The sequence below is a fragment of the Erythrolamprus reginae genome, chromosome 4 (genome assembly GCF_031021105.1).
Source record: "Erythrolamprus reginae isolate rEryReg1 chromosome 4, rEryReg1.hap1, whole genome shotgun sequence".
NCBI classification, from domain to species: Eukaryota; Metazoa; Chordata; class Lepidosauria; order Squamata; family Dipsadidae; genus Erythrolamprus; species Erythrolamprus reginae.
Genome location: NC_091953.1, coordinates 71,769,995 through 71,794,529, shown reverse-complemented (window position 1 = coordinate 71,794,529; position 24,535 = coordinate 71,769,995). Strand labels below are relative to the sequence as shown.

Sequence of the window (24,535 nt, the reverse complement as noted above, 5' to 3'; positions counted from 1 at the left end):
GCTCTTCGTTGACACTTGTAACTGGGATGCCGTGGGCCATCCACCTGCCCCCATCCCCAGTTGCAGACCTTGGGCTTCCAGATAGCCTGGAGCTTCTGCTGGAGAAAGAGGTGGTGTCCAGGGCATCATCAGGGAAGGATGATGAGACCCAGATCCCTGCTTCTGCAGCTTACTGCAATATTGAGGCTGAGAGGAAGGATAGCAGGGAGGAGTGGGTGGAAGAAGATTCTGATGGTGATGATGAGGTGATAGATCCCATGGGGACCGAAGGCCAGCAGGTGTCTACTGCATACAGGATTGCTGGAAAAAAGCTGGTGGCTGCTGTTGCCTCCTCGTGCTACTCTGCGTCCCCCTTTTCACCCTCTTGCAAATTTAATTTTGGGTCAACCACAGGGCCACTTTCTTTCTCTGCATTTCCTTTTTCTGTCTAATCTAAAGCCTAAAGATGGCACTTTCAGATCACAGAGAAGGAGAGAGAAAGGTACTGCTTGTTACATTTTGTATTTTTTGAATTCAAGGAGGTGGGCAGATATTACTGGCTGTAAGGGACAATTTTATTGGCAGTTTGAGTTCAAGCTGTAAGGCAGTGTTTCCCAACCTTTTTTGAGCTGCGGCACATTATTCATGTTTTCAAAATTCTGGGGAACACTGAAGGGGGCGGCGGGGGGGCTAAAGAAAAGTTTGGACAAAAAAATATCTCTTCCTCCATTTCACTCTATTTCTCCCTCCCTCTTTCTCTCTCTTCCTTCCTTCCCTTCTTTCTCTCCATCCCTCTTTCTTTCTTTCTTCCTCTCTTTTTTGCTCTCTTTCTCTCTCCCTCCTTCCCTCCCTCTATGTCTTTCCCTCTCCCTCCTTCCCCCCTTTCTTTCTCTCTCTCTCTTGCTTTCTTTCCCTCTCTTTCTCTTGCTTTCTTTCTCTCATTCTCTCTCCCCTCCTTTTTCTCTCTCTCTCTTTCTCTCTCGTTCACCACGCCAGCAACAGAGAGAAAAAGAAAGAGCAAGAGAGAGCCGGAGAGAGAGTGGAGTGCGCAGCAGCCATCAGCCTCCTCGCCCTCCCAGACGTCCCCAGCGCCCGGCCTCGCGCCGCCTCCCGTTAGCCCGGCCGAAAGCCACACAGTCCCGGACTCCCGGATTGCTCGCTTCTCCGGCCAGCGCGGCGCTTTCCTGGGCAGATGGCTTTGCTGACCGGAGAAACGAGCGATCCGGGAGTCCGGGACTGTGTGGCTTTGCGCCATGAAGAGAAAACGGCAGCAGGGAAAAGTCGGCCGTTTTCTCTTCATGGCACAAAGCCACACAGTCCCAGACTCCCGGATTCCTCGCCCCAAGGCAGGAGGCGGTGGCGGAGAAGAGTGGGCGGATCGGGCGGGCAATGGGGCAGGATGGAGAAGCCAGGGGCGCGTTTGGCCGGAGGCACCGTGGGGAGCAGGGGCAGGGTGGTGCGGCAGTAGGAGTAAAGGGAGCCGCGGCTGCCCCTGCCTCCCCACGGTGCCTCCGGCCAAACGCGCCCCTGGCTTCTCCGCCCTGCCCCATTGCCTGCCCGATCCGCCCACTCTCCTCCGCCGCCTCTCGCCGCGGCACACCTGACGGTGTCTCGTGGCACACCAGTGTGCCGTGGCACACCGGTTGGGAAACGCTGCTGTAAGGGACAATTTTATTGGCAGTTTGTGTTCAAGCACAGACCACTCACAGATTAGGCTGGGGCAGGACTAGACTGGGAAGGATAAAAACGAGTGGAAAGCCATTTTAAATTGCACATTCAGATCACAGAGGAGAGAGAAAGGTACTGCTTGTTACATTTGTATTTTTTGAATTCAAGGAGGTGGGGCAGATATTACTGGCTGAAAGGGACAATTTTATTGGCAGTTTGAGTTCAAGCTGTAAGGGACAATTTTATTGGCAGTTTGTGTTCAAGCACAGACCACTCATAGATTAGACTGGGGCAGGACTAGACTGGGAAAGATAAAAATGAGTGGAAAGCCATTTTAAATTGCACTTTGAATGGTTTAAGGATTCTAATGAATGGGAAATATCTATACCAGGATATACACTGTATAGGAAGGATAGAATAGAGATAAGGAGAGGTGGAGCAATCTGAGAAATATGGCAACAAGATGGTGGATGAAATTACCCAAATGGCAGTGAAGGGAGATATTGTGGTTATGGGTGATTTCAACATGCCTGATATTGACTGGAATATCCCCAGTGCCCTTACATGGAAAAGTAAGAATATTGTAGAGGCCTTTACAGGAGCAGCTCTGGCACAGCTGGTTAAGACACCAACTAGAGGGGAGAATATTCTAGATTTAGTTTTTATGAATGGGAATTGGGTTTCAGAGGTCAAGGTGGCAGAAAATTTAAGTTGCAGTGACCATTTATGTTTGTGGTTTGATGTAAAAACTGATTGTGAGCAATCCTATACTGCAACCAAAGTATTGGATTTCAGAAAAACAAATTTTAATCCATTCTATTTCATTCCATTCCATTCTATCCAGCCCTCCAATCAATCCTGCAAAAGCAGCATTGCCCTCCACTCCCTTCGCTTTTTGCTCAGCGGCCAGCCTGGCGCTCTTCTTTTTCCTCCACATTGCACCCCAGTTAAACTAGTGCTGGTCTTCCTCCTCTACCTCTGGCACACACCAGGTCTGGCTAAGACGGAGGCAGGTCTCCAAGGAGGAAGTAGCCTCTCATTCCATCTATGCTTCTCTTGGTTGTCCCTCCCCCCCAGCTCCACAACCGCCCAATACGACACACCTGAGACTCACGCAGGGATGAAAGAATCGCAAGTAGGAGCAGAGCAGGGAAGCAGGCTGTGGGCACCGTGCCCTGCCGCAAGCTGCCACTGTCCGAAGCCGCCACTGCTGCCGCCGCTGCTGCCAATGCCACTGCCATTTTCCTGCTTCCATCACCTTTTCCTCCCATTGTTCCACCCCCGCCTATGGTTGGAGAGGGGCGGGAAAGCTGAGGGGGACTGCTGCGCACCTATTGAGCTGCGCCCCTGTCAATCACGCACACCTCCTAAATCCCATGTCCCCCTTTTCCCAAGGCTCAGCCTTTTGCTTCCCCTTTCTGAAAAGCAGTTGGACATGCCAACTGCCACTCCTGCTTGAGGGGAGTTCTTAAGAAAGCATGGCCTCACCCTCGTTGGGGGGCTGACACATGACTTTGGTGGGTTTTGTAGCATTCTCTAATTTCCCCACAGTGCACCTGACCATGTCTCACGGCACACTAATGTGCCATGGCACACTGGTTGAAAAACATTGGACTGGGGCAAGAGAGAGAGGGAAAGAGAGAAGAAAAGGGGAAAAACCCTTTCATACAAAGTTGGCTCCCCAGTAACTGTACAAGATATATAGGAAGACAGAAAGACACCTCAGGCCAAATATTTCAGGCTCTAGTGATAGGTATAAACTAAACAAAATGACTTCCAATACAGCTTTCAAGTAAAGTTCTTTAGAACAATGCAAAGAATTTCCATTTATGCCAGAACAAAATGTAAGATACATATTTGGACCAATAGAAAATTTATATTTTATTGTATAATGATATTGTTTGAAATAAAATGAGACCTAAGGATAATCCATGAGTTAGACATACTGAACATGGGTTATAATTTAACTTCTAAATATTTCCAAAAATTATGAAAACCAAAACTACAGTTTTGTGGACTAAGCTAACTATACTTGGTTGAAGGGGAGAAAAAAAAATCAATCTTCCCCTTTGGATCAACAGATATTTTACACCGGGACAGGTCTCCTATTTCTTCCTCACACCCATGGATACCCTGGAGAAAATACTATAAGAAAAATACCAATCAACCAACAAAGAGACAGAGATAGAGACAGACAGATAGACAGACACATAGGGGGGGGGAGAGAGAGAGACAGAGAGAGGGAGATAGAAAGAGGGAGGGAGACAAATGAGACATAGAAGAAGTCATACATGGACAGAAAATCCCCCATCAAATGTGACTTTATGTTGGCTACATAAGGAAGCTGAATGCCAAAAGTTGGTTTAGCATCTGTTAAACAGGTGCTAAGCACACACACTGACCTGAATTGAAACAACAGCCAAATATTGTTTCAATCACCTGCACACTTGATCAGACAGGATTCAAACTCATCCATAAATATGCAAATGAGGTATCTCAAGTGATCACCTGATATAAAGGATTTGCAAACTTTATTCTCCCCCTCCAAATTTCTCCAACATTCTTATTTTTGGGACAAAGAGAGTATGCTATATTATTAGATTATATGATATATGAAATCTTTTTTTTAAAGAAATGTGGTCCCTTCCGTCTTTCACTTATGGGAGAACTGCTGAAAAAATGAGAAAAAGGCAGAAAGCCTACATTCAGAAGGAAGCATTAGAGGATTAGAATAGAAAATTAGTTTGTTGGTTAGGGAGTTGGTTAGGACAGTGTTTCCCAACCTTTTTTGAGCCGCAGCAAATTTTTCATATTTTCAAAATCCTGGGGAACATTGAGCCGGGGGCGGGGGGGCGGGGGGGGGGGGCTAAAAAAAGATTTGGACAAAAAAAATATCTCTTCCTCCCTTTTGCTCTATTTCTCTCTCCCTCCCTCTTTCTCTCTCTCCCTTCCTTTCTCCATCCCTCTTTCTTTCTCCCTTCCTTCCTCTCTTTCTCTCTCCCTCCTTCCCTCCCTCTATGTCTTTCTCTCTCCCTCCTTCCCCCCTCTCTTGCTCTCTCTTTCTCTCTCTCTGTCTCTCTTGCTAGCTCTCTCTTTCTTTCTCTCTCTTGCTATCTCTCTCTCTTTCTTTCTCTCTCTTGCTATCTCTCTCTCTTTCTTTCTCTCTCTCTCGCTTGCTATCTTTCTTTCTCTCTCTCTTTCTATCTTTCTCTCTCTCTTGCTATCTTTCTCTCTCTCTCTCTCTCTTGCTATCTTTCTCTCTCTCTCTCTCTCTTGCTATCTTTCTCTCTCTCTCTCTCTCTTGCTATCTTTCTCTCTCTCTCTCTTGCTATCTCTCTTTCTTTCTCTCTCGTTACACCACGCCGGCAACAGCGGCATTGGGCAGTAGCCAGGAATGGCGGCAGAGCAGTTGACTGCGAGCAGGAGCCCTGACGGCGGCGGCTGGACGTGCTGCTGGACGTGCTGCTTGTCCTTTGGGGCTCAGTGGGAGGGCAATGGCAGCAGGAACGGGAGGCTGCCGGCTGCAGCGGCCCCAGTCGCCGGGGGATGGCGGCGGCGAGAGGGAGCTCCAAGGTGGAGGCACCGACGGTGGCGGTTGGACATGCTGCTGGATGCCGTACATGCTGGTGCTGTGGGGTTGGCACCTCCGACCCAGCCAGCGAGCCAGTGCCAGCCCCGCAGCGCCAGCATGTACGGCGTCCAGCAGCACATCCACCACCGTCAGTGCCTCCACCTTGGAGCTCCCTCTCGCCGCCGCCATCCCCCGGCGACTGCTTGGGGCCGCTGCAGCCGGCAGCCTCCCGTTCCCGCTGCCATTGCCCTCCCCCCGGGCCCCAAAGGACATATGTTGCCACCCCCACCAGGAAAGCTCCAGCTGGGCAGGGTGCTGCCAGTGGCTCCGCCCTGGAGCTCTTGCTCGCCGCCGCCATCCCCCGGCGACTGCCCGGGGCCACTGCAGCTGGCAGCCTCCCGTTCCCGCTGCCAGTGCCCTCCCGCCGTGTCCTAAAGGACATATGTTGCCACCCCCGCCAGGGAAGCTCCAGCTGGGTGCGAAGAATAAAGCTCAGCTTCTGGTCTCGAAAGCTGAGCTTCGCGACACACCTGACCATGTCTCGCAGCACACACCGGTTGAAAAACACTGGGTTAGGAAGTAAGGTAAGATTGTTTGATAACACTTAAACAAAAATAAAGTAATTGCATCACTGAATAAAGGGTAGATTCTATGTAGAATTTGGGATGAGAGAAGAATTCCTGCAATCCCAAGACTTAACCATAATAACAACAAAGCAGGTGTGGGCTACTGCCCAGAGGGGTGGAGGACCTCAGTGGGATAGCAAAAATGGAGCTCCACCCCAGAACACCCAATTTGCACTGAAAGATGTTGAAACAAAATGCATAAGCCACGCCCACAGTGTGATAGTAAAAAATTTGGTAGCCCATCACTGCAAGAAAGGTGTGTTGGTGTCGAAGTCAGACCTAATTCTGAAGTGGCAGCCCAATGAAGAATGTTTTGCGAAACAGGACAGGGAATGCAACGCCGGTAATTTGCCCGGCTGGCAACCGAGCGCTGGAGCCGAATGGTGGGGCAAAGATGAAGCTCGCAGAGGATCGTAACAGTCAGCGGAGCTATAGAAGTCCATCCAAGCAGCGGAAGGCTTGGGCGTACGCTAAAAGATGGGAGAAAGAGCTCCTCGATTGCGAGAAGAGCGCGCTAGGGGATTCCTAGGGGATTCCAAGCGCAGCGGAAAGGCTTGGCGGCAAAAGCGAAGAAGGGAGGGAAAAAAGAAAAGGAAGAGAACGGGGTGGGGTAATGGGGCTCTGAGCAGCAGCAGCAGCAGGGAAGGTGACCGTGGCCTGGCGTCGGAGGGAGAGCGCTGCTGCATTGGGTGGGGGCCGAAAGAAAGCCAGGGCTTGGGTGCGGGAGGGGATGAATGGGGGAACCCCCCCAAAGCAGTCTGGACTCAACGGGGCCTCTCTCACCGCTGTTCAAGGTAGTTTTGCAGCGCCAGGTCTCCGGGTTGCCGAATTTGTTGCAGGACTCCCAGAGGGACAAATAAGACTGGTGATCCGCCGTCACCCAGGCTGGGCTCAGGACGGCTCCCAGATCCAGACACAATGCCAGGAAGATGCACACCAGCCCCACCAGCTTCAGTGGGGTCAACACCGAGACGCGCACCTCCTCCACGCCGCTGCCGGTGGAAGCCATGGGCGGGCGATTCGGGAATCTGGTGCCCCGATGGAGCCCGAGGAAAGGAGGCGGCTTCGGCTCCACCGGCCCCGGCCGACCAAGTGCGGCGACTGTGGCAGCAGAAAAGGAGGCGGCCGCTATCTCCAATCGCCCTTTCGCAGATCGCGCCGCCCAGCTCGACCCTCCACATCCCTCCTCCCCTCTTTCTTCCCCCGCGGGGGAAGGGGCGGGATGAGTGGCACGAGGACGGCCTCGAGCTGTGGACGTCATTCTCGGGGTTTCTTCCAGGGGGAAAAGGGAGAGAAGCTTCCAGCGACTCCGAGCAGAATTTTCTTCGAATGGCGGAAATACGTTTTTCTTCCCAAAAGTTCCCGCCTCGGGCCCTTCGCAAGGACGTCTGACCAATCGAGTAACCGAGTAGTTGATGCATGGAACTCACTACCAGACACTGTAGTATCATCACCTAATCCCCAAAACCAGAAATGGGCTGATAAATGTAACGGCGAAGTGTGCTCGTCCCCATGGCTCTGGGTGCTAGCGGAGTCCAGCGCAATTCTGCTACTGCACCTGGGCAGGTAGCGAAATTGCGTAGGGACACGCACCTCCACTGTAAATCCCAGTATAATCATTATGAATCTCAATATAACCATCAACCTGTTCTTCATTTTCAGTGTGTTTTTTCCCTTTTGTCACTGCAGTAGCCTGTATAATCATCCATTTGTCCTTTCTTTTCAGATCTCCTCTCCTCTTTACTCTCTTCTTTTTCTCCATCCTCCTTGTTTTCATTTCTTGCTGATATTATTTCTAAATGTTCGTTGTATTCCAACTGTTTTTCTATTTCCTTTCCACCTCCAGTTTCCCTAAAACACTTTTTTCAGGTCTTCACAAAGGTGTTTAAAAAGTCCAACCAGCTCCTCATAGTCACATGCTTACATCTTGTCAAAATCACACTTCACAAACTTACTAACATTAACCGGCTTCCACATCTTTTTATAATATCTTTTGAATAACAGATGAAATTATCAATTAATGAGGTGATTCTTTTTAATAAATATATCTTTGTTTAGATCATTTGGAACCCTGACAAAAATGAGTAGTTTAAGAACTATTTTCTTCAATCTTATATTTCAATTTCATCATTTCACAAAATTTGTGGGCTTTTATAGTTCTTTATTTATAGTCTTTTAATATAATATAATCCGGTTTCCAGGTTTCACAAATACAGTCTAAACCAGTCCAAAACAATCCAAATAGCACTGTTTTTGAGTTTCTTTTCAACTCTAAGATATCTCTTTCTGTTCAAGGTTAGTCTCAGCTGTCAACATGAATAGATTCCCACAGTCTAATGCAATTAGTCTTCCAACCAGTAGAATCAGCTTCCAATCAGCTTCTCTGTGAACTTTGCAAAAAGTCACCTGACACCGACCGCCTCCCTACTGTACCTTGAGGCCATCATCGACACTATGACATGCAAGTTGTTCTTATCTCCCAAACACGGAGTCAATTTAATCTCCCTCATTGTAACAGTTCATCCTCTACATTGAATGCCTATGCTTTCCCGAATAAGAATAAGAACAACCCCCCTTGTCGTGGTAGTGGGGCTTGTGTGCTTCAATGAAGCTGAGAGCTGTGCCAGCGGTAGTGTAAACTACTGGTAGGTCTAACCTTGCCGGATTGGTCAAAGCAGAGGAGCCAGACTAAATGTACCTAACCCATTTAAACTAATGGAGAGACAAAACAAAAATAAGTCCATACTGGCTCGGTCATCCAGGATAAAAAGGACCGCGGTGGCTGCTGTAGAACCTGGCTATTGACAAATGAGCTACAGGAACAAAACAAACAAAGCTTACAAATCAAAAAGCGGCACAAATTCTCTTTTTTAAAAAAAATATTTTTATTATACAAAGATTAAAAAGCATGGGGTGAGGTATCATCAATACGCCGATGATACCCAGCTATACATCTCCACCCCATGTCCAGTCAACGAAGCAGTGGAAGTGATGTGCCGGTGCCTGGAGGCTGTTGGGGCCTGGATGGGTGTCAAGAAACTCAAACTCAACCCAGACAAGACGGAGTGGCTGTGGGTCTTGCCTCCCAAAGACAATTCCATCTGTCTGTCCATTACCCTGGAGGGGGAACTACTGATCCCCTCAGAGAGGGTTCGCAACTTGGGTGTCCTCCTCGATCCACAGCTGACATTGGAACATCATCTTTTGACTCTGGCAAGGAGGACGTTTGCCCAGGTTCGCCTGGTGCATCAGTTACAGCCCTATTTGGACAGGGAGTCACTGCTCACAGTCACTCATGCCCTCATCACCTCGAGGTTCGATTACTGCAATGCTCTCTACATGGGGCTACCTTTGAAAAGTGTTTGGAAACTTCAGATCGTGCAGAATGCAGCCGTGAGAGCCATCATGGGGCTTCCAAGATTTGCCCATGTTTCCTCAACACTCTGTGGCTTGCATTGGTTGCCGATCAATTTCCGGTCACAATTCAAAGTGTTGGTCATGATCTTTAAAGCCCTACATGGCTTTCGACCAGACTACCTCTGGAACCGCCTGCTACCGCATGAATCCCAGTGACCAATAAGGTCCCATCGACTAAACAATGTTGTTTGGTGGGCCCCAGGGGAAGAGCCTTCTCTGTGGCGGCCCTGGCCCTCTGGAACCAACTCCCCCCGGAGATTAGAATTGCCCCCACCCTCCCTGTCTTTTGTAAACTACTCAAGACTCATTTATACCACCAGGCATGGGGGAGTTGAGATATTCCTTCCCCCTAGGCCATTACAAGTTATGCATGGTATGTCTGTGTGTATGTTTGGTTTTATAATAAGGGTTTTTAGTTGTTTTATTATTGGATTGTCACATGCTGTTTTTATCATTGTTGTTAGCCGCCCCGAGTCTACGGAGAGGGGTGGCATACAAATCCAATAAATTATTATTATTATTATTATTATTATTATTATTATTATTATATCATTTTACAGTATAATTATTATTTGTTGAGATATTGTTCTTACATTCTGAAATATAATCTACAGAGCTGCTAGTAGTTCCCCTCCCTCCCAATTGAACTGTTAGCCACACAGGGTTTTTTTTAAATTTCATTATACAGCCTATGGCATCGGTGGTTACCAAATATTTCTTCTATAATAAAGTTGATCTAAAGTCAGATTAATTTGATCTTAATTTTATATTTGGATTGATTCTGAGAACATCCGATTTATTTACTACTATTATCTCTTCTTATATCGACTCAATTGTAGAATTTCTTCTAGATTTTGTAATATTTTGATTCTTCTTTATCCTTAAGTTTTTGGGTTAATCTATCCATTTCTGCACAGTCATAAATTTTTCATTTCTCTTTCTGGCACAAATTCTCAATGTCAGAGAATCGCACAATCATGAAGTGTTATTACAACTCAGAGCCTGAAAAACGTGGATATCAAAGACGGATATACCAATTATGGAAACAAGAATATGCAGACTCAAAAATAATGGAACTTCGACTGGCCGATCAGTGATAACACATAATCAGGAACCAAATGTTCAGTGAAGTCGAATGAGAAGAAATACAGAAAATTTGCAAAATAGAAACCCCAAAATCTGATCTGGCACCAGTAGAAGCTCTAATAAGATCTGGAGTCACTGCACAACTGGAACCTGATGAAAACTTGGAAAGACAGCAAGAAGCTGAAGATGAGACACTTGGCACTATGACTCAAAGGCAGCAAGAACTGAAGGACCAAATACTTGCTCATGCAGGGTTCAATGCAGAGCGAAAGAGACTGCCAGCCTTAAAAAACATAAGCAAGAAATGACTTGTCCCACTGATGGAAGATATTAACTCTGAACTTGCAACTGTCAATGTAACTTCAATTGAAGAATTGAATCAGCTTGCCTACAGTACAGCTGTGATAGTAACTGAAGAACTAGGATTACTGCAACAGAAACCAATCGGAAAACCAACTGGAAAACCAAAATGGAAAATCCAACTAGAACTGAGAATCAAAAGCTTGAGATCAGATGCAAGTAACTTGAAGAACATTGAGGAGCAGAAACTGAACAATCAGAAGATCAAAGACTATTTGACAAAAAAGTACTGGCTTAGTACAAGAAAGATCGAGGAAGCTCTGGAAATTGTAAAGCAGCAGATAACAGTGACAGCCAGGAAAATTGAGCGATATGAAGCTAGGATCACCCGGTACAGGCAGAATCAAACATTTCAATCCAAACAGAGGCAGTTCCACCAGAACCTGCATCAGCAAACAGATAAGAAAATTGAAAAGCCAGACTCGAAAATAACAACAAAGTTCTGGAAAGATCTATGGGAGGTCAAAAAGGACTATAACATAACTGGTGGGGGGATAAAGGAGTTTGAGAAAAAATTCTCAAAGAGCAATTGCGGCAGCTGGAAATAACACCTGAAATGATTGCAAAAAGAGTGAAGAAAGTAAAGAACTGCACATCCCCTGGAACTTATCAGGTGCATGGTTTTTGGCTGAAATACCTGACCAGCCTGCATGCAAAAATGGCCGAATTGTTCTACAATATGCTGCAGACAGGAAATATCAGTGAATGGCTTACAACTGGCAGAACATATTTAATACAGAAAGATGCAGCAAAAGGAGCCATACCAGGAAACTACAGACCAATAACATGTTTGCCGAACATGCTCAAACTGCTGACAGATATCATAGCTGACAGAATTCAGGACTACCTAGAAGAAAATGACATCATGCCAGTGGAGCAAAAGGGCATTAAAGACGAAGCAGAGGTATGAAAGACCAGCTCCTAATTGATAAAATGATTTTGGAGAACTGTAACAACAAGAAAACAAACCTATACATGACCTGGATTGACTACAAGAAAGCCTTTGACTCATTGCCACACAGCTGGATCATAAAATGCCTGGAAGTCATTGGAGTCAATGAAACATCAGAAAATTCATAGAAAAGGCGATGAAATATTGGAAGACTGAGCTTTTTGTTGGGAATGAAAGCTATGGACTGATCAACATCAGAAGGGGCATCTTCCAGGGGGACTCGTCCCCATTGCTATATGTCATCGCTATAATCCCACTGTCACTGATCCTACAGAAAACAAACCAAGGCTACCAAACTGCTAGGAATTCACCAAAAATTTCACACCTGCAATATATGGATGACCTGAAGTTGTACGGAAAATCAGAAACTGAGATACAGTCACTAACCAACGCTGTGCGGATCTTCAGCAATGACATCAGCATGGAGTTTGGCCTGGATAAATGTGCCACAGTAGCGCTGAAAAAGGGGAAAATCACTGAAAGTGAGGGCATTGAAATGCCAAATGGTCAAACCATCAAGTGCCACCAGCCAGAAGCCTACAGATACTTGGGCATCTTGCAACTGGATAATATCAAGCATGGTCATGTGAAAACTGTGATCAGCAAAGAGTACATTCAGAGGACCAGAAAAATTTTGAAGAGCAAAACTGAATGGTGGCAACACTATCAAGGCTATAAGTACTTGGGCCATACCTGTCATTAGATACACAGCTGGTATAGTGAACTGGACTCAAGCATAGCTGGACAACCTGGACAGGAAAACCAGACAATTGATGACAATCCATCATGCACTACACCCCCGCAGTGACATTGACAGGCTGTATTTATCAAGGAAAATAGGTGGCAGAGGACTTTCCAGAGAGGTCTTTCCTCTCAAAGTGCAAGACATAGAAATCAGTACTCAGAAGGGGAAAAACCATTAGCTTGAACCCCTCAAGCTAACTTCATCTCCATCTCCCTCTCACCCTGAGACTACTTGAGAATAGCTCCTTCTATGTTACAGAAAAATTATTCAACTACCTGGAAATAATTGGAAACAGAATCAGAGTGTATTATGGCCTCCCCAAAACTGGTGAGAGAGCAGAGCAGAGCCAGCTCCTCACCTTCCTTTTCTTTCTTTCTTTTTAAAAATAATTTTATTGAATATAAATATTTTAAAAACATTTTCTATCAGCATTTCTGGGAGAGCAGAGAAGAGAAGAGAAGAGAAAGTTCCACGAGGAAACAAGGCAAGACAAAGGCAAGACATCAAACCGTAAGTGATTGATCCCTACTGCCCATTGAACACCACAAAGCCTCAATCTGCCGAGCGCACCCCAGGACCTCCAGCACCCTAGCACCATCAAACTTCTTGCCATTAGCCTGAACCCCCTGCAGAACCCAGCTTACCCTGCCACCAGCCGAGCTATCAACCAAGGCTTGGAGCCATCTGAAGCTTGTAAGCCAAGAGAGTGACCAAGAGAGTAACCCTTAGTTTGAACAAGTGCCAGGAGTCCTGTTAACAACAAAAGGACCTGTAAACGCTCCATTCAAAGGGAGACTGAAAAATCTTCTAAATCACCTCCGCAAACACCATTTGGGCTAATAAGGCAAGCTTAAACTACCAGGTGCTGGCTGTGAAAGAAGAGGGGGGTTTACTGTACATTTGAAAGCCATTGTTCTTGCCTGTTTCAACTATTTGCCTCTCTCTTAAAGTTACAAACGGCTTAAGTGAAGTTGTTAAGTATACCTCTACAACCCTAATTGCCTCTCCCTCAACACACTATAAAGTCATAAAGAGGCCCACTGAGCAGGAAGCCAGAAACTCAGGCAGGGTAACCAAAAGACTTTCCTGAAGCACTAACCACCACCCCACACACACATCCTGGTAGACAGACGCTGGCACAGAACAGCTCAAATCAAAGCAGAAATGCCAATCAAAAAGAATATACAACAAGAAGAACAAAAAGAACAACATGCAACAATTGATAATCACAGCTACCCTGTTTCCCCGATAGTAAGACACCCCCGATTGTAAGACGTATCGGGGGTTCAGGGGGATCGGCTAATATAAGCCGTACCCCGAAAGTAAGACATATGTCTTACTTTCGGGGAAACACGGGGGTATTGCTGGGGGGGGAGCCCGATGACGTCGCTTCCAAGCTCCCCGCACGCCCCTCACCTTCGCCTCGCCGCGGCGCCACCGCCTCTTCCCCGGCTTGGCAAAGCGAAGGACGGCGCTGGTCCGAAGCGAGCCGAGTGGGCGGCGGCTTGCAGCGAAGGTGCTCGTCCCAGCAACCGAGTCCTGCCAAGGCTCGGCTGCAAGCGGCCAGCAAGGCCGACCAGCTCCGAGGCGAGCGGCCGGAGCTGCGCCCTCCTTCGCCCGCCTCCTTTCCGGCAGGCAGGTGGGGCTGCCCAACTGCGCAGAGCGGCTCCTCCCCTCCAGACACATGCTTCCCCGACACGCGTCTGTGGCTCCACGCGTGCACGCCGCTTGGAGCCCTGAGGTTGAACTTGGAAAAGGGCTCACGAGGCTCCTGTCCCGCGGCTGCCCTTCTGAACTCTGGGGAGATGCCTTCCGGAATGCGACCCTTTCAATTTTTTTCCAATGTAAGACATACCCCGAAAGTAAGACGTAGTGGGGCTTTTGGGGGTAAAAAGAAAGTAAGACACTGTCTTACTTTCGGGGAAACACGGTATCAATGCTTTAAATGCAATGACATTATCAATGATCATGATGGTTTCATAAAATGCCAGACTTGCAATCAGTCTGCTCACAAAAGCTGCCTCAATATTTCTATTGCCACCTTTCTAAAAGCAAACTCTTCATTTCTTTATATGTGCTCCTCCTGCACCCCCAAGCTAAATATACTTAGCAGTTTGTCTGATGAGATTAACACATTAAAAGAAGCCACCAAAACCCAACAAACATTCATAGAAAGTATTGAACCAAGACTTCTCAAAACACAACAAGAATTCACAGAAAGTATTGAATCAAGACTCTCATCCATGGAGAAAAATATCCAAACACTGAATCCACCCGACAAAATACCACTCACCACTCCACCACCCCAACCTCAACCTCAACCACTTCCAATACTTCAAAAACCCACTAATTCTACCACTGATATCTCTACCCTAGTCAAGGATGCCATGGAACATGAACAAAAATGCCAGAATGCTATCCTCTTTGGTCTTTATGAAAGTCATGAATTAGATATAACAAGAATAAGAAATATCATCCACCAACATCACTCACATGCACAAACAATCGCCCAAGAAGACATTTTGGAAGTTACCAGAATTGGACCTGAGCACAAGTATAACGATGGCTCAATAGCTCCCCGCTTCTGCAAAGTAGTATGCAAAACTGAACAAATAAAACAGCAATTCATCAAGACCATTAACCAAATTGCCAGAAATAACAAGTCCTTCAACAAACTCAGATCCAGACCAGATCTTTCTCTCCTCCAACGTATTTGCTCTCGCGAACTACTGGCAGAACTCAAGAGATGCTATGAACTTGGTGAAACAAACCTTTACATAGATTACCGCACAGAAAGCATCAAACCCAAAACCCATAATTCTCCCCACATCTTCCGGTCTAACTTTCAACCTACCATCTCACAACATCAAACTGACACCTGCCAGACCACCATCCCACAACAACAAATTCACAACGCTACCACCTCAAACCAAGAATAGGAAAGCGTGCCCCTTACTTCCTCTAACCACCCCAAAACCAATCCCCAACACAAGACCATTCTCAAATGTAAACTATTAAATGCTAGAAGTTTAGTCAACAAGATATCTGAATTCGTCCTTCTACTTGACACCTTCAACTTTGATATAATTTTTTTATATGCGAAACATGGCTAAATGCTTCCTACCCAGACTCCATTATCACATCAAAAAACTACCATGTTTTCCGCTCAGACCATGAATCTCGCAGAGGAGGCAGAGTAGCTATATTCTACAAAAAATCGCTGAACCTAAAAATCCTCAAAGTTGCACAAGATTTATTGGTACCTGAAACTATTGTCTGTGATTTATCCCTAAATACCACAATTCGCTTCTTTCTCTGCTACAGAGCCCCGGACTACGACATTGAACATGCTAACAAATTATCCACATTACTAATGTGGGCAACCAACTGCCCATACCCCATTATCTTCCTCGGAAACTTCAACCTACCACACATCAACAGGTCCTTAAATGAATGCAGCACGGAACCCATCCATTCTACTATATATAATACCATCACCTATCTGGGACTCGACCAACTAGTAACTAACAATACCAGACTTGATAACTGTCTGGATCTCATCTTCTGCAACAGCAAAAGTACAATATATGGCTTACAAATAACAGAACCATTTTGCAACAGCGACCACAGCATGATAAACTTCAGTCTCAACTTAAGCCACATTATGAACCACCAAAATAATACAACACCAAAATTCAATTTCAAAAAAGCGAACTACGAACTCATTGAAGCCCACCTCTCAACATTAAACTGGAAAACTCTATTCTCTGAATGCTACACTACTGACGACCTCTACAACACATTCCTACTCGAAATGAAAATTATCATCAGACTTTATGTACCTCTAACATGTACCATTAACAAAAAAAATAACCTCCCCATCTCAATAATAAAATTACAAACAAGAAAAAAATCTCTCTGGAGGAAAAACAAAAAAGGACAAGTTTCCAACTTCAAAAGCCGATATAAAAGCATTTGCTATCAAATAAAAACAGAATGCCTTAACTACTGCAGCAAACAAGAGGAAAACCTCCTACGCACCAAATCTAATAGAGCTTTCTACAACTTTGTCAACAATAAACTCAAAAACTCTAGACCTATCCCACCTCTCAAAGGACCCAACAACAAAGAATACCATGATGATTCATCCAAAGCCAACCTCCTCAACTCTTTCTTTGGTTCTGTCTTTGTTAACAGCAATGGGTCATCCCCCAATTTCATCAATCGCACCTCAAACTCCCTCAACGACTTAACCCAAGTAGACTTCACTGAAGATTGAGTTAAAAAAGCATTACGTGACCTTAAACCTTCTCTATCAGTCGGACTAGATAGTCTATGTGCTTACTTCCTAAAAAAGCTCTCTTCTGCCATAGCTGAACCACTATGCATAATTTTTGAAAAATCCTTCAGAACCAGCACACTTCCTAAGCTATGGTCGAAAGCAATGGTCATCCCCATCTTCAAAAAAGGAGACCCCTCTCTTGTAGATAACTACAGACCAATTTCACTATGCTGCGTCCCATGCAAAGTCATGGAATCAATTATAAACAAATCAATTACTCTCCATCTAGAAACTAATAATTTGCTCTCTAACAAACAATTTGGTTTCAGAAAAAAACTATCCTGCAACCTGCAGCTCCTCCACTGCAAAAATATATGGACAACTCATTTAGATCAAGGGAAATCTACAGATGCAATTTATATTGACTTCTGCAAAGCCTTTGATTCAGTGGTCCACGACAAACTACTCCTAAAACTCAAATCCTATGGCATCTCAGGATCCCTCCATAGCTGGATTACAGCATTCCTGTCAAACAGACAACAAGTGGTCAAAATAGGAAGCACCATATCCACCCCCGTCCCACTTAAAAGCGGTGTTCCCCAAGGTAGTGTACTGGGACCAACGCTCTTCATTCTCTACATCAATGACCTTTGCGATTACACCACAAGCAACTGTGTCCTCTTCGCCAATGATGTAAAACTCTTCAACACCACTGATAACACAACTACTCTCCAAAAAGACCTTGACGCTGTTTCTGAGTGGTCTAACACATGGCAACTCCAAATCTCAACTAGCAAATGCTCTGTCCTACACATTGGGAAGAAGAATCTGAACTCCAAATACGAACTGAATAATCAAATTATCACAGATAATCCCCACTCGGTTAAAGACCTTGGTATACTAATAACAAAAGATTTAAGTGCCAAAGCCCACTGCAACAATATAGCCAAGAAGGCTTCAAGAGTTGTAAACCTAATCCTACGTAGCTTCTGCTCTGGCAATCTCACACTACTTACCAGAGCTTACAAAACTTTTGCCAGGCCCATCCTCGAATACAGCTCATCTGTTTGGAACCCATATCACATCTCAGACATTAACACCCTTGAAAATGTCCAAAGATACTTCACCAGAAGAGCCCTTCACTCCTTCACTCAAAATAGAATACCCTATGAGACTAGACTTTCAATCCTGGGCCTTGAAAGTTTAGAACTAAGATGCCTTAAACAAGATCTAAGTATTGCCCACAAGATCATATGCTGCAACGTCCTGCCTGTCGGTGACTACTTCAGCTTCAACCACAACAACACAAGAGCACACAACAAATTTAAACTTAATATTAACCGCTCCAAACTTGACTGTAAAAATATGACTTCAGTAACTGAGTTGTCGAAGCGTGGAACTCATTACCGGACTCCATAGTGTCATCCCAAACCCCCCAACACTTTACCCTTAGATTATCTACGGTTGACCTATCCAGATTCCTAAGAAGTCAGTAAGGGGCAAGTACAAGTGCACTAGAGTGCCTTCCATTCCCTGTCCTATTGCTCTCCTATATCTCCTATATCTTTCTTCTATTCCTATATCTCTTCTTCTATTCTTTCATTGATATGTTCTATTACTATATCTTCTTTTCTATTATTTCTTAGATATATTTTACTATGAGTATCTCCTCTATAACCTTCATCATGTATTTTACTATGTGTATATAGATATATACCCACTAAAACTCTCATTGTGTATTGGACAAAATAAAAAAATAAAAAAAATAAAGTGAAGCAGACAGTGGAAGAAGAGAAGCATGCATTAGCTGACTATGTGAAGGATAGCAAAGAGTCAGCGTTGATGGAGGTCAACAATAGGAAACTTCTCAAGGTGAAGCAAACTAAGGACCAGTAAAGAAAAACTGTAACTCAATGTCATATGGACAGTTGGCGGAACAAAGCATTGCATGGCCAGTTCTTGGAGAAGATTGAAGGCAAAGTGGATAAAGAAAAGACCTGGTCATGGCTTACAAGTGGAACACTCAAAAAGGAGACAGAAGGACTAATACTGGTGGCACAAGAATAGGCCATTAGAATAAATGCTATCAAAGCCAGAATTTAAAAATCAACAGACAATCCAAAGTGCAGACTCTGTAAAGAAACAGATGAAACAATTGATCACATACTCAGCTGCTGTAAAAAGATCGCACAGACTGACTACAAGCATAGACATGATGCTGTGGCACAGATGATCCACTGGAACTTGTGCCGGAACTACCATTTACCAGTGGCAAAGAACTGGAGGGATCATAAGCCCGAAAAAGTGGTCAAAAATGAGCAAGCAAAACTATTGTGGGACCTCCGACTTCAGACTGACCGAATTCTGAAGCATAACACACCAGACATCCTGATTGTGGAGAAAAAGAAAGTATGGATAATTGACATCGCAATCCCAGGGGACAGCAGAATTGAGGAGAAGCAGCTAGAGAAATTAGTGAAATACGAAGATCTAAAAATCGAGCTGCAACGACTCTGGCATAAGCCAGTGAAAGTGATCCCAGTGGTACTTGGCACACTGGGCGCAGTGCGAAAGGATCTCAGCGGACATTTGAAAACCATCGGAATTGACAAAATCTCCATCTGTCAATTGCAATAGGCCACTTTACTGGGATCGGCAAACATAATTCGCTGCTACATCACACAATCCTAGGTGCTTGGGAAGTGCCCAACTGGTGATGAAATACGAAATCCAGCATAGTTATCTCGTCTGCTATGTTGTATTGAAATAATAATAATAATAATAATAATAATAATAATAATAATAATAATAATAATAATAGATTGAGTTTTAAATATTATAACCCAGATGGAGAAGATGAGTAATGGTGGTAGCACTATGTATTGATATAACATATAAAAAATATTATTCGAATAAACTAGCTTAAACATATCCAAATTAAATTTTTAGTTGTAATACATAAATTTATTTTATATATAATCTATTTTATTATTATATAATATGATATACTTAGTTATTGGAATCATTAGTTTATTAGACATATAGGAAGATTTATCTTATATATAATCTACTCTACTTATATGTATTATAAGATGTTGTGGTTGTGACTTATTATTATTATTATTATTATTATTATTATTATTATTATTATTATTATTATTATTATTATTATTTAGATTTGCATGCTACCCGTCTCCAAGGACTTGGGGCAGCTCACAACAATAATAAAATACAATAAACAGTGGTACAAATCTAATATTAGTAAAACTGAAGTTAAAATCCCTTAATATTAAAAAACAATCAGTACTACACAATCATACCATTCTTATATGGTAGTACGTGCTGTGTGGTGGTTTATATTTCCAACATTCACTGTATAAATTATTGCAGATTTTTGCAAGTCTTACTGGGGCATAATGCCACCAATAGAACATCTTATAAAGATTTTCTTTATATGGTATAGATATTTCAGTTTGAAATTTAATGTCCATAGTTGTTCCCATCTTCTAGTAGTATGTTGTAACCAAAGTTGGTCATCCACGCTATCATGTTTGCTTTCACAGATTCTTCTACATTCTCAAAATTTAATAAATAATTATACATTCTAGTAATAATTTTTTTCCCTGGATCTATTAAAATTTTATCTTCCATATTCATAGTCTATTAAATCCCTCTTATAGCTATTTCATATTTGATAATAAAATAACCAATCCAATCCTTTTCCTTCCTTTTCCAATTTCTCTTTACTTTCCCCCCCAATTTTATTTAATGATTTTCACATAATAATAAAAAGGTGGCTAACAAGGTGGCTATGACCCCATAGGGCAATGATGGTGAACCTTTTTTCCCTCAGGTGCCAAAAGTGTGTACACACACACTATCATACCTGTGCAAGTGTCCACACCCATAATTGAATTCCTGGGGAGGTTGAAAATTGCCTCCCCTGACCTTGGAAGCCCTCTGTAGGAAAGAAACATCCCATTTCCCAACGTTTGGTGGACCTGTTAGGCCCATTTTTCACCCTACTCAGGCTCCAGAGGCTTCCCTGGAGCTTGGGTAGGACAAAAATGACCTCTCCCCTCCAGAGCCCCCCAGAAGCCAAAAATGCCCTCCCAGAGCCTTTGTGCGAGTCAAAAATCAGCTGGCCGGGGGGCACATGTGTGCTGGAGCAGAGCTAGGGCAATGGCTCATGTGCCAGCAGATATGGCTCCTCATGCCACCTCTGGCACTGATGCCATAGGTTCACCTTCACTGCTGTAGGGTCTCCCAACAGCAGTTACCGGCTGAATGTTATGGTACTAAACAAATAATTTCCTCAACACTGTCAGACTTTCTACTAAATCTGCACTTCTATTCTACTAGTTTTTCTCATCATTCCTATCACCCATTTCCTCCCATGTTGACTGTATGACTGTAACTTGTTCCTTATATCCTAAGATTTTTATTAATATTGCTTCTTCATTGCTTATTTGACCCCTATGACAATCATTAAGTGTTGTACCACATGATTCTTGACAAATGTATACAGTGTTCCCTCGATTTTCGCGGGGGTTACGTTCTAAGACCTCCCAAGAAAATCGATTTTCCGCGATGTAGCGGCGCGGAAGTAAAAACACCATTTTTGGCTATGGACAGCCAAAAACTACCCCTCTCACCAGCTTTCTTCGGACACGGGTCCTCCTGCAGCAGCGCTGGTGGCCATCGTTCCCCGTAGGCACCCGCCCGCCGTTTGCCGCTCGCCCGTTCGCCCGCCCGCCGTTCGCCTGTCATTCGCCCGGCCACCCGCCGTTTGCCCGGCCGCTCGCTTGCCCGTTCGCCCACCCACCCACTCGCCCGCCGTTCTCCCGCCGTTCGCCCGGCCACCCGCCGTTCGCCCACCGTTCGCCCGGCCACCCGCCGTTCACCCGGCCGCTCGCTCACCGCTCGCCCGTTTGCCCTCCATTCGCCCGCCCGCCGCTCGCCCGGCCGCTCGCTCGCCCACTCACCCGCCCGCCTGCCTGCTCACCCGCCCGCCTGCCTGCCGCTCGCCCAGCCGCTCGCTCGCCGCTCGCCTGTTTGCCCGCCCACCGCTCGCCGCCCCGCTCGCCGCCCGCTCTACCTCTCTTTCTCCTCTGCTGCAAGAGAGGCGGGACAGGCATTCTCCGGAGGCTGGTGGGTGCACGGGTCGGGGCGTGAGAGAGAAAGAGGGGGGAGAGCAAGAGATAGCAAGAGAGAGAAAAAGAGTGAGAGAAAGAAAACAAGAGAGGGAAAGTGAGAAAAAGAGAGAGAGCAAGAGGGGGAGAGATAGAGAAAGAGAGAGAAGGAAAGAAAGAAAGAGATGAGAGAGGGAGGAAGAGAGTGTGAGAGAGGTAGAAAGCAAGATAGAGAAAGAGAGAGAGAAAGAAAGATGAGAAAGGAAGGAAGAGAGTGAGAGAGAGGAAGAAAGAGAGAGAGAGAAGAGTGGAAGGAAGAGAGAGAAATGATAGAAAAAAGGGGAGAAAAAAAGAGAAATGAGAAAATGATTGAAGCAGAGAATGACAGGAAAGAAAGAGAAAGAGACAGAGAAGTGATTCTTGGTGATGACGTATGACGTCATCGGGTGGGAAAAACCGTGGTATAGAAAAAAAACCGTGGAGTATTTTTTAATTAATATTTTTTGAAAAACCGTTGTATAGCGTTTTGCGAAGTTTGAAGCCGCGAAAATCGAGGGATCACTGTATTTTATTTTATGTACGCTGAGAGCATATGCACCAAGACAAATTCCTTGTGTGTCCAATCACACTTGGCCAATAAAAATCTATCTATCTATCTATCTATCTATCTATCTATCTATCTATCTATCTATCTATCTATCTATCTATCTAATTCAGCGCCCGCTATTTTCCAGCCGTTCTCACTGCAATGGCAACCGAAAGCCACTCATCAGCTAAATAGCTTGAAATAGATCTATACTAGATCTTATACTCCCTTAATTTCTTTGTTGGTAAATATAAATTTAACAGAAAAATAGTTTGTCGCGAAAGTGACTGCCTGCAGAGGCTCCTGGATTGGGGCTGAAAGGAGAAAGTGGAAGCAGTATGCTCTGTCCCATATTTGGGTAGACCAGGTTGCCTTGATTTTAAAAAATAACCCACACTATTAATTGTCACATAATGCTTTATATCCCCACTTCCTTTCTAGTAATGAGTGTTCAGATGAAAAGAGAGACTAGTATTTCTGCTATAGCAGTAAATTTATGAGTGCCTTCAGCTACACACTGCAGCTATGGCAGCAGTTCGGTGTGTCTAAGTTATTCATTCCTGAACCTTGTAGATATTGCCATAACTGAAGACATTTTAGGCAATCTTCAGCCACAGAGATTTTACAACACTAGTTATATTCAAACGGCATCTAGAGAAGAGGCACCTGTACAGAGAGAATGAAAAATACAGGAAGAATCAGGTTAGTAGCCATAAATAGCAAATAAGGGTATGTTCAGATTTATGAAACCACAGCAGATAATTAAAACACTATCCATTTTGCCAAGCTGTGACACCATTGGAAGAGCAGGGAGTAGGTTCACAGCAACCTTTGAGAAATTACGGAAGAATTGTATCGAGTAAAAGAAAGAAAAGAATAATATTTAAGCAGTTCTTTTAAAAGAAAATACTAAGAATATTTATTCCATAGAAAAAAAATACTCTTCTTCTAAAGCAGTGTTTCCCAACCGGTGTGCCGCGGCACACTGGTGTGCTGCGAGACATGGTCAGGTGTGCTGCAGAGAAAGAAGCTCAGCTCTGGTCCCGCAACCTTTTGCGAAGAGCCTTCCAAGTTTTCTGGCAGCTGCAGCGCCCCGCCCGGCTGGAGCTTCCCTGACGACAGCAGCAGGTGAGCTTTGGAGCCTGGTGGGAGGGCGGAGGCAGCAGGAGGGCGGCGCGCAGTGGGAGGGTGATGGCGGCAGCAGCGGGCAGTAGCCGTGGGGCAGCGCCAGGGTGGTCAGCTGTGAGGTGGAGCTCTGGAACGGAGGCACCGACCGGCGGCGGCTGGACATGTTGCTGTAGCCGTGGGGCTGCAGCAGGGTGGTCAGCTGTGAGGCTGAGCTCCGGAACAGAGGCACCGACGGCAGCTGGACATGCTGGAATTGTGTGGCTGGCACTTGCCTGCTGGCTGGGCCGGGGCGGAGGCTCCAGCCCCACGTCCATGCCCAGCGCATCGCCAGCATGTACGGTGTCTAGCAACACGTCTAGCCGCCGCCGTCGGTGCCTCCGTCCCGGAGCTCCGCCTCACAGCTGATCATCCTGCCGCTGCCCCACGGCTATTGCCCAATGCTGCTGCTGAGAGAAAGAGAGAGTGAGAGAGTGGGGAGAGAAAGAGATAGCAAGAGAGGGAGAGAGAGAGAGAGGAAGAGAGGGGGGAGAGAAAGAGATAGCAAGAGAGGGAGAGAGAGAAAGAGAGAGGAAGAGAGGGGGGCAGAGAAAGAGATAGCAAGAGAGGGAGAGAGAGAAAGAGAAAGGGAGAGGGGGGAGAGAAAGAGAGAGAAAGAGGTAGCAAGAGAGGGAGAGAGAGAAAGAGAGGGAAAGATATAGCAAGAGGGAGAGAGAGGGAGAGAGGGGGGAGAAAGAGAGAGAAAGGGATAGCAAGAGAGGGAGAGAGAGAAAGAGAGAGGGAGAGAGGAGGGATAGCAAGAGGGGGAGAGAGAAAGAGAGGGAGAGGGGGGAGAGAAAGAGATAGCAAGAGAGGGGGAGAGAGAAAGAGAGAGGGAGAGGGGGGAGAGAAAGAGATAGCAAGAGAGGGAGAGAGAGAAAGAGAGAGGGAGAGAGGGGGGAGAGAAAGAGAAAGAGAGGGAGAAAGAGAAAGATGGAGGGAGAGAGGGGGGAGAGAAAGAGATAGC

General features: G+C 45.3%; 1 protein-coding gene across 1 annotated transcript in view; it reads right to left on the bottom strand.

Moving 5' to 3' along the window:
• Positions 1–6,918, bottom strand: part of LOC139166693 (transmembrane protein 47) — a 157,905-nt gene extending 150,987 nt beyond the window's left edge. Inside the window, exon 1 of the mRNA XM_070750590.1 lies at positions 6,628–6,918. Within this exon, the coding sequence (XP_070606691.1) occupies positions 6,628–6,853 (226 nt within the window). The 5' untranslated portion in view covers positions 6,854–6,918. The remainder of the gene's footprint in view (positions 1–6,627) is intronic.
• Positions 6,919–24,535: the final 17,617 nt, after the last annotated feature.